At 41.8% G+C, this 18,853-nt stretch overlaps 2 protein-coding genes and 1 non-coding gene across 4 annotated transcripts in view; 2 read left to right on the top strand and 1 right to left on the bottom strand.

Moving 5' to 3' along the window:
* Positions 1-1,743: 1,743 nt before the first annotated feature.
* Positions 1,744-15,456, bottom strand: LOC114792265 (matrin-3). Of its 2 annotated transcripts, none has more exons than XM_028983234.1 (21): positions 15,378-15,456; positions 13,980-14,638; positions 13,564-13,625; positions 9,968-10,006; positions 9,793-9,884; positions 9,615-9,649; positions 8,922-9,038; positions 8,707-8,832; positions 8,433-8,591; positions 8,224-8,348; positions 7,726-8,137; positions 7,196-7,283; positions 7,029-7,042; positions 6,809-6,931; positions 6,414-6,545; positions 5,834-5,962; positions 5,612-5,742; positions 4,972-5,101; positions 4,627-4,768; positions 2,083-2,204; positions 1,744-1,945 (listed from the first exon to the last, which is right to left on the bottom strand). In XM_028983234.1, exons 2-21 carry the CDS (start codon positions 14,562-14,564, stop codon positions 1,907-1,909), a joined length of 2,802 nt encoding a protein of 933 aa, XP_028839067.1. In that variant the 5' UTR covers positions 14,565-14,638; positions 15,378-15,456; the 3' UTR covers positions 1,744-1,906. The 2 variants fall into 2 exon arrangements, with proteins under 2 accessions (XP_028839067.1, XP_028839066.1); XM_028983233.1 differs by having other exon boundaries at positions 15,197-15,450.
* LOC114793215 (U1 spliceosomal RNA) lies at positions 2,264-2,427 on the top strand. The gene has a single exon (XR_003750214.1). It is a non-coding gene; the product is annotated as a U1 spliceosomal RNA (small nuclear RNA).
* Positions 14,799-18,853, top strand: part of eif4e1b (eukaryotic translation initiation factor 4E family member 1B) — an 18,912-nt gene continuing 14,857 nt past the window's right edge. The window contains exon 1 of the mRNA XM_028983022.1: positions 14,799-14,918. Coding sequence (XP_028838855.1) covers positions 14,799-14,918 — 120 coding nt within the window. The remainder of the gene's footprint in view (positions 14,919-18,853) is intronic.

The raw sequence follows: 18,853 nt of genomic DNA, 5'->3' as shown, positions 1-18,853 counted from the left end.
TCATCAGTATACTGTATTTACACGTTTATATTTACAGCATTTACCAGACGCCCTTATCCAGAGCAACTTACAATCAGTAATTACAGGGACAGTCCCCCCCTGGAGCAACTTAGGGTTAAGTGTCTTGCTCAGGGACACAATGGTAGTAAGTGGGATATAGGTGAGTGTGTTATGAGTGTGCTACCCACTAGACTACTACCACTACACGTTTCAACGTGTTGCATCACTATTAACTACAGCATTCTCAAAAAACTGGGTGATCAGAACTTCCTGATATTCATATTTTGTATTAATACATTAAAGGCATTGTAACAGGCTGCTTAATGTTATCTGGTTCAGACTTTACATGTGCCAGGCTGTTTGGTGTTTGGGTGCAGTTGCAGGTTTTAGAGACCTGTTTCTGAGATGTCCTGTATGGTGTCACTGGACAGACTCCATCAGCGTGCCATCATTACCGAGGAGTATGTGGTCTGACTGCCATGGCAACAAGTCTGTCTCTATGGTAGTATTTTGGAGAGCCGTCTGAGTGGGGTGGTTGTCCACTCATTTGTTAGTCCTGTGTTGAGCATAAATTTGCAATATTTGGAGCAATAAATCTATTATACCTGAAGGATGTGGACCGGTGGTGAAAATATGACAATACCATTCAAACAGTAAAAAAAAATAGATCATAATTTCAGGATCTTTATCACAGGCTGTTGAAGAGGCATCATGACACATCACTTGTTTATTCTGATGATGAAGAATATCAGCTACCTTCTCCCACAAATTACCAGACAGCAGTGGTGAGGCCATAGCCAATCTCCTGGTGTGAACAATATGTTCTGGTTTCAGAGCGTTTTTGAATCACTTCAAAACAAAAGATTATGACAATCTATTCCAAATGGGCCAAATTCCTTTTATTCCATACCTGATGTCTACTGCAGGCTGGTAGCTTTTCCTGCATTAACCAGCAGAGGGCAGCAGCACACGAACTATAGAAGTAAGAGCAGAGCTCTCCAGCTAATAATCCAGCTCCTGTGGTCCCTCGTACAGAAACACTAATGCGCCTATCAGCACTGTGTACAACCGTCATTTTGTGTCCCAGAAAATCTCACACTGTGATGAAATATCAGAATTGAGACCAATTCAATACACCAACAATATCACAGTACTGTTAACTCTATTGTAATCAATATATTTCAGCACAGTTCTATATCGCAAGATCATATCTGACAATTTACAATTTCAAACCTCAATTTGATTATGCATCACTGTATTTATTGAAAGTGAAAAGAAAAGTGTACTGTGTAAGTGTTAAGTGTTTTAACATTACTTCCATCTTGTTAAAAATGAGTTTCATTTAGTTTTTCTGATATAAAAATAGTTTCGTACACACAGGCTTTGATACACTGTTATTTTATCAATGCATTGGATTCCAGTATGACCAAAGAAGGGATCACAATATATTGCAGTATAATTTTTTGGTCCCACCTCTACTTTGTATAACCGTAAGATGGGCTATTTAATAAAGTGGTCAAGGAGTGCAGGCAAACATACGCATAAAAAAAAAAAAAAAAAAAAAAAAAACTATAAAAAAAAAAAAATGAATTAACAATCTTGAATAAAGGCAGAGGAGAATTACAGACATTGTAATTTATGCATTGTCAACTAATAAGGGCATAATAAGTTACCCTTGCAGCCACTCAGACTATGATAAATGTATGTAGAAATATACACTCAACAGAAACCCAATACACTCTCTTCAAACAAATCTGTTTATTTCAAGGCTAGTTACTTCTGTCTATATGACGTAAATGATCACACAACTATTTCAAATCAAAGCTTTAGTCTGCAATAAAAGGAAGGAACAACAAAAAGATGACTGGAATGCAAACATGGGAGTTTCTTGTTTGGATGATGGGAGTTACGCAGTTGGCTGCTCTGAATCCTCACCCAGTTTCTTCTGTAAAGACAGACATGAAGGTTTTTACAATCAATTCACAATGTCACAACCAACTTGTGGGACTAATGAAGGGTCATCTTATCTTATGTTATGCATTACGTGTCCCATGTGATGTCTGTGAGCTGATTTAAAGTTACCTTTAGGTTCTCATAATGTTCCAGGCTGCTACAATGTTCTGATTTTGCAGTTTTCTCGTTGCTGTAGAACATGTTACACAGTTTACAGAAGAAGCCAGTTGCTGGAACCACATAGTCAATCCCTGTAGGTGGAAGAGGGGAAAAAAAGGTTGGGGGTGGGTGTTGATTTTCTTTATTCATTTAATTTACCTGGCAGGGGAGATACCGTGATCAAGAAGGCAGTTCACCCAGGGCGAGGCTCAGCCATTGCACTTCGGCTGTGCTGACCCCTGCGAATTCCCCAAATGTAGGATTCTCGACTGCATATTTTCAGGTAGTGGGGGACTGCGTTCGCGCTCTCCCCTGATAAATTTTTGGGGCACTGGTGGCCTAGCGGTTCAGGAAGCGGCCCCGTAATCAGAAGGTTGCCGGTTCGAATCCCGATCCGCCAAGGTACCACTGAGGTGCCACTGAGCAAAGCACCGTCCCCACACACTGCTCCCCGGGCGCTTGTCATGGCTGCCCACTGCTCACTCAGGGTGATGGGTTAAATGCAGAGAACAAATTTCACTGTGTGCACCGTGTGCTGTGCTGCTGTGTATCACATGTGACAATCACTTCACTTAATTAAATTAGTCAGGAAAATAACAGCAAGTTTAAATCATCTGGCAATGTTACTCACCCCCTGCTGAATATTTGGTATGACCAAACCCCTCTGGTTGGTTTTTACATTTACATGTACTTACAATCAGTAGTTACCCCCCCCTTGCTCTCACTCACTTGCCATTTTTGCTGACTCGGGTAAAATTTTGTGAAGTCGCTGCCTTGATCGAGGCAATAGCTCCACCTTGTGTTGAAATACAGTGGAGAACAAATGATCTGATGTGTTTAAGAGCTGGTTCAGGTGATGAGCTGGTGACTGTGTGGTAGGGTGATAGTGTAGGATCATTTTTGAGCTATCTGTACTAATGTTGATAGGCAGTGTGGAGAGGAGAGGGGCCAGTACATTTATCACCGCATGCCATGTGTTTTAAAGATGCATTGTGATTTTTCAGCATTTAATTCCTATCATTTTACTTGGGCTGTAAATGCACGGTCAGGTGATGTGTTTTGATTAGTGCTAAAATGGAAGCTAAGGCGATAAAACAGATACTAGCTTCTGGCAATTATGAAAGCAAAGTGGGAGGGGAAAAAAAAAAAAAAAAAACTGACCATGAAAATAAAATAAAAAGTATGATTAATAACACACGCAAAGCATGTTGGTAAAGTCATGTTGGCCGGCATCCGCCACCAAAATAATGTAAAATGGTAATGCACACGGTGACACAATGAAATGTGTCCTCTGCTTTTAACCATCACCCTCGTTGAGCAGTGGGCAGCCATGACAGGCGACAGGGAGCAGTGTGTGGGGACGGTGCTTTGCTCAGTGGCACCTTGGCCGCTCGGGATTCAAACCTGCAACCTTCCAGCTAGGGGACCTTACCTTACCCTAGTGGTGGCCTAGCAATCTTATTGCTATACAATCTTATTGTATATTAACAAATACAACAATAACCAAAATAACTCCAGTACCAGGGACATAATAAACTAACACAGTGCCTTTGAGTGATGTTAGCATTAATAAATCAAGTTGACATTACAGTTGATAGTCATCTGGTGTGATAAAATTACTCTGACATTACACAATAAATTGGTATTAACTGACATTTTATGTCGAAATCAACAATTTTGACATAAAATCTTATATTAATGAAATATTTTGCCTTGACAAGTAACAATTAATTGACAAAAGAGAAAGATTTTCAGTGCATGAAGATAAGGAATACCATTTCCATTACTAATGCTAAGAAAAAATTTGCAATGAAACTTCTAAAATATTAAGCATTTCTACTAATTCCTGTTTAACTTTGATGATGTTAAATGAAAAAATGGTTTGTAGCTTTCTAATTTGAGTCGTTTGCTATGTAATGGGCAATAACTCAAATAAATTGATTAAATACTTGGTGTATTATAAGATGTGCAATATTATAAGGGTTGAAAGATCAAAACAACATTTTTATAATAAACAGTTTGCTATACCACTTACTTATGATGGTGACGAAACCTGATACTAACTCAGTGGGTCTCAAACCTTTTCTATTCTAAAGATTAAAAATACTTTACTCTTCTAGCGCGGATTAAGGACAGACCTAACAGATCGTTTCCAGATCCGTTTCCATGCGAATCCTCCACTCAGTCGGAAACACCAGCCATTTTATGGCAAGGTAAGCCATAGTCAAATGCCACATGAGCGCAGCCTAAAGCTTCACACCGAACGCGATATGGCCTTGTGCTCTGAATCCCACGGTTTTCTACAGAGCCTACAAGTGGCGCTACATGAGCATTCTTCACACCACGGTCAAAACGAGGAAAAGTTGAACAGGACAGTGTCTTATTATCCAAAGCTTTTGCTAGTGCTTTTTGTCTTCATTGTGTGCATGGTGAGATGATGGGATCATAAGGATGGCGCACAGTAACTGCGTTTACCACGCCTACTTTTTGCACTGAACGGCACAATCTCCTTACCTACAGGGTTGTTGGGTTCATATGGTCCCAGTGGGACTTGCGGTTTCTGTTCACTTGCATCTCCAGACTCAGCACTCCCAGTGTCCTCAATGCTGGGGTCTCCACATCCCCCCTCATAATCCCCCCTGGGGCTGTGTTGCCCCTGCATGCATGCACACATACACAAAGACAAGATTCGTCTTTTAACACACAACATACAGTATATTTGGAATTTCAGCTACACTAGAAGTTCTCAAGTAAAAAAAAAAAAAAAAAAAAAATGAATTAAACCTGTTCATTTTCTTCTCACTTAACAATAATACACTTTGAAAACAACAAGGTCATGGCCATTTTTCCTGCCGTTACCTCTGTGTTGGATGCCCTGCTTGTGCTGCGTCCGTTGAGGGCGTCGTCATCATCCTCATCCTCATGGCTGTCCCTGTGAGACCGCCGAGTGCTTTGTTCATTCCACTTGCTAAGTCTCATTGGCGACTTCCTGCAAACCAGAAGCAATTAGAAACAAACTTGAGATTATGCACAAAACAGAATCAAGTCAAAAGGCATTTTATTTAAAAAAAATTTTATGTAAATATTTCCAAGTCAATTGTTTAGCTGAAAACTGTGCCAATGCCAACAAGCATAATATAAACAAACATGGTATGAGAGAGAAATAATTAAACCAAGAACCAGCACCAACTCATGATTTTCATATGGTAATTTTAGCTAAAAACTGAGTGATAAAACAATTTAATCCCAGTATCCCGGGATGGGCTCTACTGTGATTAGGAGAAAAATGATTCATTTGACATACCATCAGAATGTGTTTTTAATGAGCCTAAAATAAAGTATATTTTTTCCTTAAAATCCAATCCACTATGCCAGTCCACACACATCACAGTGTTCACCAGTATTCTTCTGGCCTGTATATTCTTGGATCAGCATCACTAAAATATTTTTTGCCATATGGAACACATCCTTTCTCAAGAAAAATACATCGTCCACTCACCAGGCAATCTGTGCATCTCCCTTCCGGCACAAGGACACAGATAACACAGCGCCGTAAAACCTGGGTGGCCTCAGCAAATATTTCTTTAGCATCTTTTCAGCAGCTTCCACGCTTTCCATCTGGATGTAGCACTGACCGGAAAAAAATTAAAAAGTGAGCGCTGACCAGCACTTCAGCACACTGGAAACTCGGCTCAGGCACGTGCTCCCCTGGGTTGAGTACCTTTCTGTGGCGCCAGTTCAAATAGTAGCCGGTCACATCCCCAAAGGGTTTTGCCAGCCACAGGAGGGCGATGTCTGAATACGTGACCAGAGGAAGATTACTGATGTAAACAGATCTTCCGCTTGGCCCCTGGAGCAAATAATTAAGAAAAAATAAATAAATAAATAAATAAATAAATAAGTGTGTGTGTGTGTGTGTGTATATATATATATATATAAAAATAAAAAAATACTGGTGATTACAATGTGTAGTATACCATTGTTATTGCATCCTATATTAACCGTCTATGAGGGCTGGATAATCAAATGTTTAAAAATGGCAAGCTAGGTTCACATATAAACACATCATTTAAATGTAAAAATTATACAAAAACTTAAAATATTTCTTACCATAATTAAACAAATATGTCATAAAAATATATTGTCTAATACTACCTTATTCTGATTAAAATGGTGACAGATAACCACAATCAATTGTGCTGGAACTGGCAATACACAGCCATTGCAGTGAAGAGCGCAGCTTACAATGACGGAAATGCAAACCCCTAATACCCATGTATTAGGAAACTCTGAAATTCTACCTCTAGTTTTTTCAAGGTAAGAGACAGGCTGACAGTCACACTTCTGCCCGAGATCTGTGCCCTCTTCACATTTTCTCTGTAGTAGTTCACCATCTCATTTGCTTTTTCTGGGGTCTCCAGCTCCATTAAGGCCTGGCAATAAAGAGCACATTTCAAAAACACCACACTTCTCAATCATTTCCCACTCCCACAATGATGACATGCCACAGCCACAGTTTTAAGAAACCTTTCTAGGCTTAGAGGGACATGTATACTCTATTTATGGTTCAACCATTTTAGTTGCACTCCATTTAATGGTCGAGCATATGAGGGCTGAATTGGCTCACAATATCCGCCTTATGCGTTAAGGATCAATTCCATTGGATACAGAGAGGCAGATTCTGGCAGATACTGACCTCTTGTTTGTAGATGTATATTGCGTGGTTAATCACTTTACCGAATGGTTCAGCTAGTTTCCTTAAGGCATCGCCCAAACCATAACCTTTACGGATGGGCTTCACCAAAACAACTTTACTTTCCTATGAACACAGACACAGACAATTCAATTTCCTGAACATTGCAGTGCTCACCAGTTGGTGCATAATTTGGAGGGAGTGTATAGTGCAATGTACTGACCTGTGCATCACCTTCTGAAATGTAAATATTTAAATAAATAATTAAAATTTAAATGATTCATTCTGCACATAAAACAGGATACTTTATATTGTTAATAAATATTTTAAATAACTTTTACATGAACAGTAAACAATCAAGTATGTAATGCAAACATTAGCTTTTATTACCAGCATCGCCTCCAGAATCCAGCTCATCTAATGTTACAAAATCATCCAAGTTCTCCGGGAAGTCCATTTCATTATCGTCCAAGTCATCCTGTTCAAAACAGAAACATTTTTGTTTCTTACAAGTGAAAATTATGAGGAATTCAATGTGCTACACTTCAACCTTGATCAAAAAGGGGGCAGTGTTAGGCCAAAGCCCACAGATGCCCTGCAGACTGCTTCTGAACAGCTTCTCACCAAAAAAAAAAAAAAAAAAACTTGACCCTAGACCATTTTGGTTAAATATATGTCACAAGATGAGAGCCGCAGATTCATTTTACTAATAGTTTAATCTTAAAAATTTACAAATTGCACATTTTAAGCAAATATATGATCACATTTCTGCTTTCTCTCATTATTACATGGCCCGATCAATCTATCTGTGTTGGATAATAATAATAATAATAATTCATAATAATTGTAATGCAGTGAGGTATAACATAAAGATACAGGGCTCTGCAGGGCTTTATGTTCCAGAAGAGGCTTCTTTCTACCTCATCCTCATGAAGACTGTCCTGCTCCATAGTTTCCTCTGCAGAGGCCTCGATTCTGTGCTCGGCATCTTCTACACTCTTGTCCTCAGTTGCTAGACTTTCCTCGTCCACCATATCCTCGGCAGTCAGGCTTGTGTCCATGTCCCCATCGTGACCAAACTCATCATCCAGGAGACCCTGCTCATCCTCCACTTGGATGCCTTCCTCATCTATGTCCCCAATTTCCACGTCCTGGTCGTCTCTGAGGTCCTCAGTAGTTTTTGGAGAATCGCTGCCTCCTTCCTTCTCATCTTTGCTCTTTGATGGTTCTTTGCCCGAGCCGTTCTTCTCCTTGCTGCTGTAGTGAGTCTTGCTATGGCTGCTGCTGTGACTCTTGCTGGAGTCTCCTCTTCTGGATGAGTCAGGACTCTCTCTGTGAACACAAACAAGCTAATATGCAAAGACGTCCCAAATGAAATGGCCTGCGGGAGTGTGCAGATGTAGGATCGTGTTCCATACCGTATCCTTTTCATAGAAGACAGCGAACAGACGCGGATGCTCTTCCCATCCAGCTTCAGCGGGTTGGTGCGGTAATACTTCACCATGATATCTGCATCCCTCTGGTCTACCATCTCAATCAAAGCCTGAGGGCCAAGACCCAGAGAAGTATACTCCAAACAAAAATAACTTCAAATAGTGCCCCTGCCTGCCATGTAGAGTTCACTCACCTCATCACCAGTAAACTCAGAGTGCCGCACTTCCCCAAACATCTTGGCCAGCTCAAGCATCTCCTCCTTTGCCTCCTTCCCGGAAGGCACCCGTGTAAAGCAAACTGTGGAGCTTGTACGCCTGGGCGGCCGATTATCTTGGTAGGACTTCTCAGGGTTCTGGGGAAAAACCATGGCTCAGTCATTCAAATTTATCACTAAACAATAAAAAAATTATTGTCTTTAGTCCACTCACAGCAGCAAAACTAATATCTGCACATACATTTTTACTCACATAAATGCTTTTCACCCTGGGAGAGAGGTAAAATGTCAGTGAGTGTTCTTTTACAAATGCCTTCTTATTAAAGAAGTGCTTGACCATGGTTGCAGCCTCCTTGTACGTGCTGAACTCTAAAAAGCCCTGTTAAGGAAAACAGGACAAGAAATCACCAAAAGCAAGGTTAGACACAAGTAACTAAAAGCTGTAACACTCATAAGATCTCTTAATACCTTTGAAGGGAACACTAAATGCTTGACCACAGTGCCAAAAGGTTTGGCCAAAGAGAGAAGGTCTTCCACTGCCACGGCGCCAAGAGGAAACTTGGTGACCACGACCTTGGTCTTACCCTAGAGATGAAACATGGGGAATTAAACCCACAAATTACTGTGAATCAGTAACATGGAAACAACAAAACAATTGCAGGTCGATTTGTGAAGTGATTGTCACTCGTGATACACAGCAGCACAGCACACAGTGAAATTTGTCCTCTGCATTTAACCCATCACCCTGAGTGAGCAGTGGGCAGCCATGACAGGCGCCCGGGGAGCAGTGTGTGGGGACGGAGCTTTGCTCAGTGGCACCTCAGTGGCACCTTGGCGGATCAGGATTCGAACCGGCAGCCTTCTGATTACAGGGCTGCTTCCTTAACCGCTAGGCCACCACTGCCCCCCACCCACCCAAAGTCCCAAACACTGATTCTTTCTATTACTACACGTTCTAAGAATTTGCCTCCACTTTATTATTACTACTACTATTATTAAGGGATGTTGTATGTACAGACAACATCGCTTAATAATACAAATAATCAAAGTGTTCGCCACTTACTGAGACACCACCATAAACAACTCAAGTTTGTCGCTGTGACTCCTGATGGTTTGTTTACAAATCTGATAAATGTGACATAATTGATGACATTTATTTACCTTGAACCGGTCTAACGTGTGACCAGGCAAATCTCCTTGGGAGAGACAGAGAAAGACACTTTCAACTTTCATTCAATGAGATATTAAATCAGAAGAAATGGACACGAGTTCCTCAAGGGAGAATAATATACTTCAAAAATCACATTACACAAGGAAACAGACACACATTGAGGCATACCTGTTCGGTCAGAGCTGTATGGAGTCCGGTGAGACATGGAAGGGCGTATCCCTCTTCGGATAGAATTAATATCATCTTCACTCAAGTGTCCACTGGAGGAGGATGGCAGATTAAACACATTTCTCTCAAAGGCATGTGGAAACACTACAAAAATGCACAATATGAGTATACTCACGTTTTTCGCACAGGGTCAAAAGGTTCCCACTCCGGGAATCTGTCAAAAACAAGTACTTTCATTAAACAGCGGTGCTGCCAACCATCACTCAGAATGCAGTTTAGGGTGCATAACAACTAGGGCTGCATGATATTGGGATAATATGAGATATTGTTGAATATTGCGATAACAATATTTCTTACGATATAACATTTCCCAAGAGAAATTTTAAATTAATTATTATTATTATCTATTTAAAAAATTCATTTATATATGTAATGATCATTCTAAAATAAACATGTAATATATATTCATCTGATCTAATTAAATCTAATTCAAACAATGTCAAGGAAGTTGCAAATATTTAGACTTAAAAACATTACGAATGACTTAAAATCCTCAGCAGATATTCTTATTTGTGGTTTGCTGTTACCATAGACCTGCAAACACAATATTAATTGCTTTCAAAGATCACTTTTTATTTACATGTAACCATACACTCATCAAGAGTGTCTTAAAACAAGAGCATCTTTAAAAAAAAAAAAAAAATTCCTTGCCTTGCCTGTTTCTTTTCTCTCTCTCTCTCTCTCTCTCTCTCTCTCTCTCTCTCTCTCTCTCTCTCTCTCTCTCTCTATATATATATATATATATATATATATTTTTTTTTTTACTTTACTTTATTTAGCAGACGCTTTTATCCAAAGCGACTTACAATAGGAAGACACCAGCAATTCTCGTTCGATTTCTATAGAATATCGAGTTTACAAACTAAGAGCCCTGATAAGGCTTAGACTTGTCATTGAAGAGCATGCTCGGAGATTGTTGGGTGCTAGACTAAGAAAAATTATAATGTATTTATACATTTTGTATTTGTTTGTTCAATGTGTACGCATGTGCGTGTGTAAGTGTTAAATTTGTCTGTAATATTTTTGGAATAAGAGGGTTTTCACCTTCTTCTTAAAAGTGGTGATAGTCTCGGCTAGTCGTGTGGAGGAGGGCAGGTTGTTCCACCAGCCAGGGACAACAACGGAGAACAGACATGATTGGAATCGGAGACCCCGTGAAGAAGGAATTTTTAGTCTCCTTTCGTTTGCCGATCTGAGAGAGCGTGCAGGAGTGTATCTAGGTAGTAGTGTGTTGATGTAGGAGGGCGCAGTTCCATTTACAGCCCTGTAGGCAAGCATCAAGGATTTGAACTCAATGCGAGCAGCTACCGGGAGCCAGTGGAGGGAGGTAAGAAGAGGTGTAACATGGGTGTATTTTGGCTGATTGAAAATGAGACGGGCTGCCATATTTTGGATCATCTGGAGTGGTTTTATGGTGACTGCAGAGGCTCCAGCCAGGAGAGAGTTACAATAGTCGAGTTTGGAGATGACCATTGCCTGGACGAGGAGCTGCGTAGCCTGTTGTGAGAGAAAAGGCCGAATCTTGCGAATGTTGTAGAGAGTGAACCTGCAGGATCTGGAGATCGCAGCAACATGATGGTTCAAACTCAGTTTGTTATCTATCCAAACTCCAAGGCTTTTTGCAGATATATAAAATTATTATTATTATTAAACAAAAATGAAACAAGAAAATACTATTAAACAAAGTGTACAGGCCTCAAACAAATTGGTATGTAGTGGAAACACTAACATTTTGTCAACATTCACATAAATAAAAATCAATATCAACTATGCGGGAGGCTGGTATGAAGATACTAAGGGCCCATCTGATTGGTCAAATTTGGACACACAAATGCTTGGCACATAAATTAATGCAAATAGTTAACCATGTTACGGGTAAAAGTGTTCTGTTGGGGTTCGGGATGTGTGTGTTATGGGGATTTAATGTAGCGCGTGCAAGGGGAAAAACTTTACACCGGGACTAGGGCTGCACGATTTAGGGAAAAAGACATATTGCAATTATTGAGATCAATATTGCAATATGCGATTGCGATATGATAAAGGGCACTTGCTTGTATATCAATGAAAAGTCGCATACAAATTACTAATAGTGAAATGTTTAATTTCAAAGTGAAACATACAAACTACTTATAACAACTTGAAATGCCCAGTGCTGTCAAAATACAATATTCTACAAAATTAAATAATCACAAAAAAGTCTTTACTTAAAAAACATTATTGTCGAACGACAAACCCTGGTAAGGCTAAACAACTGTTTTGATTATATTTGGCCATTATAAAATCCCGTATTGTAGTTCTTACGTTTAACCAAAACGTTGTTTGGAGGCTGACTTGAACAGGAATGCATAGCTTAGCTAAGGTTAAGACTTATAAAACAGGATTTTATAATGGCCAAATATATTCAAAACAATGGTCCCGCCTTACCTATGAAATGTAATCCCGGGATCTGGTTTGGAGCGTACAGCGGTTTGTACAGCCCCAAGCAGCACAAGAGTGAGGCATTTTTATGCACTTCTCTCCATAGACATGTATATGCTTCACGCCACAGCAGAGCCTATCGCAATATGGTGGCGACGTTGACGTACCTGTACCCATATTTGCACAGACTGACATTGCGATTACGATTGCGATTAGATTAATCGTGCAGCACTAACCGGGACGTAGTTGTGTAGGTCTGGAAGAGAAGAAGAGATTCCTCCCTGTTATGTCGAAGCCGGAGGAGTACGTATTGGCGCCACCTACTGGCTTCCGTTCAATAAAAGCATTATTCCGAAACACACATGATTGAGCTAATTTCTCCTTTCCTGACCTCACGCCGACGGCTCGTCACAATAGTATATAGTATGCAATTTCGGACGCAGCATAAATGTAATTTATCGCAACTCTTTGCGATAGAGATATCGCGTATACAATTATCGCAAAAACAATAATTTTTTTATATATATTGTGCAGCCCTAATAATATTTCTGCAGAACATTACTGCTGTAGTTAATCAGTCAACTATTCAGTCTTCAAAACCTTTGCTGCAAAAGTTAAACACTTTTGAAGCAGTTTTTTTATTGATTCATGCACTAGTTGTGTAAATACAACCTACAAAGTTGATGGAAAACAATTGCATGGTTCATTAAAATTACATCAAAACTCCTGCCCTGACATTGTTAATGCTGTAAAAGACTATGGCAGGTGAAGACGGCTGCCAATTAGATGCTGTGGTCATTAAAGGCACTTTGAAAAGTTCACAGTTTATTAGAAAACCTACGCACAGTTACCTTAGAACTTACAGTTGACTGCTGCACTAATTAAATACAAAAATAATCTATTTAATGTGGATTTGACTACAACTTTGTCAATGACGTTTTTTTCGATTTCTAAAAATAGAAATAGAGAGATTCTTAATGAACTTTGTAAACTTTTGGTCGTGTCTGTGAGAAAGTGTGCTCCAAGATGCAACTACATGTGTGCAGCCCGCTGAAATACGCCCCAGAATACGGCATCATTTTTTTGTGTGAAGTGATTGTCATTGTGAAACACTGCAGCACAACACACGGTGACACAACGACATGCGTCCTCTGCTTTCAACCATGGCCCTTGGTGAGCAGTGGGCGGCCATGACAGGCGCCCGGGGAGCAGTGTGTGGGGACGGTGCTTTGCTCAGTGGCACCAGCTGTAGCAGCAACCCAGCAATCAAGGAAAATTGAAATCAAAACTTACAGACGCATGAGGTCACGCCGAGCCTCATCATGGCGAACCCCATTCAAGTGATCCTTCCATGTCTGCCGGTCATAACATTCCACAAGGATCACAGAAAAGAGGCAAAGAAAACAGTAAGCATGTGTTAAATAAGATAAAATAAGATGAACCTTTAATAGTTCCACAAGTGGGAAATTTATAGTCACGGCAGGAAGAGGACAGTACAAGATAAGAGCAGCAATAACACTGTATTGCATGTCGACTGTATAATATAAGATTCAATATATAAGTACGCAAATAAATAGTCCTAGAGAAGAAAAAATCTATATTTATGAAAATATTTTAAAAAGATATCTGTGCGATTGTTTCTTAACTAGATAAGGTAAGAAGTGCATGATGGAGAGCAAAATGTACTCGTGGCTACGTTTAGTACTCACCCTGCTGGAATTCACACTACAGTAGCACAGAGCACACGTGTGAGGAAAGAGCTTGGGCACGACTCCATGGAAATCATCCACCTGATTGGGATAGGGCATCTTGGGCAGGTTGTCATCACAAACTTTCTCCTTGGACATCTTAGCGTGCCGGGAGTCACTCCTTGACTTCTCCGTTCTCCTTTGGCCGTCCTCTTTCCCATGTTCTTGGTCACCCGGATGACTGGCAGACTGCCGGGGCTTTGTCACAGAGGGGCTACTCTGGCTGCACTCATCCTGTTTGCCGGAACCCTCGGTCGTGTTCTTGCTCGTTGCAGCCGCCGCAGGAGCGGCCGAATCAACCTGCCCGCTTTGCTGGGCACGTTTGGCCTTGAGTTGCATGATGAGGAACGGCAGCGTCTCCACACTGATTTCACTCTCAGGGATCTGCGCCAAAGCATCCACGTCCTCCGGGGACAGGCCCAGAGTGGCGTAGAGGTTGAGTCCGCTCATACCCGCGTTATACGGGCTGTCCTGTGGTGGCGAAGTGTCGCCCCCTGATCCACAGGGCTTGTCAGCATCCGCCGCGTGTTCGTCGGCAGAGTCCATCCTCACGCTCCCTCTCTCGGGTGTCCAGCGAGGGTGCGCGCGGTGGGCTCTTCGGTTATTCACGCGTCTTTCAGCTGCCACGAATGAGCAACAAAACACAGATGCATTTATTTCAGGGAGGTTCTAGATTACGGATTCGTTCTGATTGGGATTCTACAAGCGTTCCGTCATCTTATCTTCTAACAATGCAAAATAAAGGATAAAGAACTTCTTCTAGAACTTCTAGTCTCTTACATGCTGGGCAGAGTTCAGTGCCCGGATGAGACCCCTGTACACTATAATATACCATCGCGGGTCATTTGTTGTCAAAGGTCTGCGGACAAAGGACAGCATGTGGCCGGGGACGAACAGCAAGTATGTGTCAGGTGGTCGTGTTTACCCGACTTTTAAAAAAATCGCTACAAGAACAGATCTACCAGAGCATAAAAATGAAAGTAAAGTTGGCCGGGTCTGCACTAAAGAATCTATTTTTGGTTGCGGTGCTCGGCCTGAGACTAGCGGTCCAGCTAACCCGTCTCGCCAGCGCCTGCCGGGGCAAAGTCTATCCCGCCCGTCAAAATTACAACAAAGAACGCCATGCGCGCATGAGGCCGGGTAATGAAGTGCTGACGTCGCTCTCGTGTGAAACGCACCGGGCTGCTCGCCGTGGTCCTGCCGCTACCTGCCCCGGTGATCGGTTAGCATGGCTAGCGCTTCGGCTACTTCGTCCAGAGCACTGGCTCAGCTTGCACGGCGGCGTCTGTACATGCATGCGAACACGTCCACAGTGCGTAGAAAGCTGTGCAAACACGTAAACAGCGTTGCTTAATTTACCTTCGGACGAAACCACTTATGTGTACGGGTTCTATTTAGCTAACTAGCTACGAGTCCCATCGCCATATTTTTGCAAATGGTCGACGGGGGGCGGGGCTGTGAGAAATCCCCCCGATTGGTCCTTTTCGGTGTTGTATTGAATCTGTAACATCTATAAATGCAATAAGCATGTAAAGATAGTCATTTGCAATAATCCCAGATTTCCCTATGTGATCTGTCTATCTATATGTTTGTCTATCTAGCATTATGAATGATAAATATTTATCCTCTTACATAATAAGCCATTTTTGAAACAGCAGTCACATCAATATGGACAGACCCGTCACGACAATAACTAATGAGAAAAGTTTACATTTCATCCAAAATACTAAAAAGTTTTGTTTTGTAAACTTTGTACACACAGAAAACTTTGTATTTACATTGATTGCATCATATTACCACCTGTACAACCTTTTAAAATACATTTTTATGTCATAATAGCTTTAAAGAATGACATATGCATCATAAATAATACAATGGGGAAAAGCTAGAAAGGTGACTGACTCATAATGCAAACATTCACTGGCCCATTACCGTAGCTCTTGAAAGGCCTTCTCCCATTCAATAACGTATTTGCACATAATTTACAGGATACATTTTTACTGACCATTGCTATCGACAAGGTGCTTGTCAATAGCAATGGGGGAGGTGCTTCTTGATTGCTGGCTCCACCCACGGTATGGTGGCTCGTCTGCTGCCCTGGTATATGAGGAGGCCATTGGCTGACAGTTGTGACTGACAGTTGTGACATTCTGAGTTTAAAGCTGCCCTCATCTGTATTTTAGCTAGGAGAGTTAGCCTGGATTTGGAAGGCAGGAAAAAAAAAGAGCCCTTCGATCAGACATATCTGTATTTACCCAACCCGACTGAGTTTATGGTGGACATCCTGTAGACCTGGTGGAACATTGACTGCAAAAGGTTAAGAGACACTTTGTTTAAAGTGGTTGAATCAGGTTTGGTAGCGCAGACCACCCGCCACAGTCACCGCAGGTTTGTGTGTAGTGGAGGAAACTCTGGTGAAACATGCAGAGAAAGGAGGCCTGCCTGGAAGAACGAGAATCTCACGCTGCTGCTGGGGTTTCCATCACGCTCTCTGCATCAGGATCAGGGCAGACAACTTACTCCGCCCACATCATAGTGACTTATTACCAGTGTAGAAAATGTATGGGGTGCATCGATAGCGAGGCATTGATAATCATAATCGAATCATGAAGCCAGTGAAGGTTCACACCTCTATCTGCGTGTCTGCCTTTTTCTGACTACTCGTACCGTGGTTCAGATGTGTTGGTGCGGGGCACAGAGCTGGTGTTGTAAAAGTCGCCGCCTGAGCGTTCGCTGCGAAGTCGCGCTGGGCCTGACGTGCAGGAGTCGCGGGCTGCTGACAACATGAGGTTGACTGTCCGCATTCGTAAAGCCTGCATCGCGCAAGAGAGGAATCTCGATGCTTCTCTCATGCCATGCAGTGCTGCCAAGGATGAGAAGTAGGACCGGGTGAAAAGTCACATTTTACTGGGAAAATGGGGTGCTGTTGAGCAAGTGGGTTCTGCTGAATAGCTAAGACCTGGGGTGGAACACGGCCTCTCAGTTAACGGTTCCACAAAAGTTTCAGGGGGCGGGTGCTGACGTTAGGACACTATCCGAATTTCGCCGGCCATTTGGGCATTACTAAAACCTACCATCATATTTTACAATATTCCTTTTGGCCGGCGTTAAAAGATGATGTGGTGAAGTGTGGTTAAAGACTTTAAAATTCATGTTTCGTTCCTACTGCATGGACTCTGAGAAGGAGTGGGATGAGTCCCGGTTGCCTCGTGTTTGGACACTCGTTCCTTTCAGCCTGGCAATCAGGTTCCGGTTTGCCCTTGTTGGCTCTGCTTTTTCTGCTTTTCCAGAATCTATACAGTCAAGGCACCGTGTACATTATTTGCACAAACTCATGAAAACTCATGAATGTCATATTAACATGTGAATTCAGAGGATTTATGTAATTTAGGTGAGTTTTTCTCAGGTTTGCGTTCAAGTCATCATAATGAAATGAAAGAGTTAATGATTTAATGCATTTATTTCATGATGTTACCACTTGCACAAACATGTTGGTGCATGATATAGAGGCATCATGAGCTGGTGACCCCAGTCTGTAGTGCTTGGAGTTCGTCGTGTCTCTTGGTCCCCAAGCCTGATGGTACATTTTGCGTTTGCCCAGATTATTGTAAAAAAGTGGATAAAGTGGTTCTGCACACTATATTTCTAAGTTAGAAATATAGTTCGTCACACCGGATGCTTTTCTGCAGTATGCAGTCATTTTCATTTACATTTCCGGATTTATCAGACGCTCTTACAGAGCGACTTACAGTCAGTAGTTACAGGGACAGTCACCCTGAAGACACTCAGGATTAAGTGTCTAGCTCAGGGACACAATGGTAGTAAGTGCATTTTGAACCTGGTTCATAGGTGAGTGTGCCACCCACTAGGCTACAACCACAGTCAAGCCTTTTGGGTTGTGGAATGCGCCTGCAACGTTTCAGCGTCTGATGGGCATAGTTTTGCAGATGTATCAGATTGTGAGGCTTACTTGGATGATGTGGTGGTGCATTGGCTTAATTGGGCAGATCACATGAAAATGCTGCGCTTGATTTTGATTTTTGCACTCGACGTCGCTCACATTGGACCTCAGGAAAGCCACTGTTACCTACCCAGGTAAACAGGTGGGCCAAGGTCCAGTGCACCTCCTGAAAGTGGCAGCGATTTCTGTTTGTCCTGCCCTTTGCACAAAGTGAGATCTGCACTGTTTTCTGGGTGTGATTATTTGTTAGCTGGGTGGATTTTGTCATTTTCTCTGAGGGATGTTCATCCTTTGACTGGGTTCCAGAAGGATCAGATGGAATTTGATTGGTCAGCTGAATGTCAGGATGCGCTCCAGAACCCTAAAGATCTGATGAGAAGTGTGGCAGTTTTCCATTGGCTTGATCACCTTGTCTGCTATTTCTCAATAAGCTCCGAAAGCATCATTTGAACTACAGCACCATTGAGAAGTAAGCACTCGCTCTGCTATTAGCACTTTGAAGTATATCGGGGTTAGTCTGTCATTCCTGTCTGTCTATTTACTGACCATAATCCTCAGAGTTTTCTGTCCAGGATGAAGAAAGCCAATCAGTGCCCCATGTAGTGGTCCGTGTACCTCCAAGGTTTCAATTTGGACATTTGTTATAAGAAAGGCTGTGATGTATTAGCTGATGCCCTCTTCCATTCAATTCTGGAGTGATCAACACTAAGTGTTGATTTTTGGGGGTGGAGGTGTTACGTTTCTGGGTGCTTAGCACCATGGCAGTATGTTAGTGGGGATCCCTCTGCTTGTGTATGTGTGTGTGTGTGTGTGTGTGCTTCTTGATTGCTGTATATGAGGAGGCCAGAGAAAGGAAGACTGTGGCCTAGTGCTC

The sequence above is a fragment of the Denticeps clupeoides genome, chromosome 6, assembly GCF_900700375.1.
Source record: "Denticeps clupeoides chromosome 6, fDenClu1.1, whole genome shotgun sequence".
NCBI lineage: Eukaryota > Metazoa > Chordata > Actinopteri > Clupeiformes > Denticipitidae > Denticeps > Denticeps clupeoides.
Note: the sequence above shows the minus strand (reverse complement) of the source record. Positions and strands in the feature narration are given on the sequence as shown.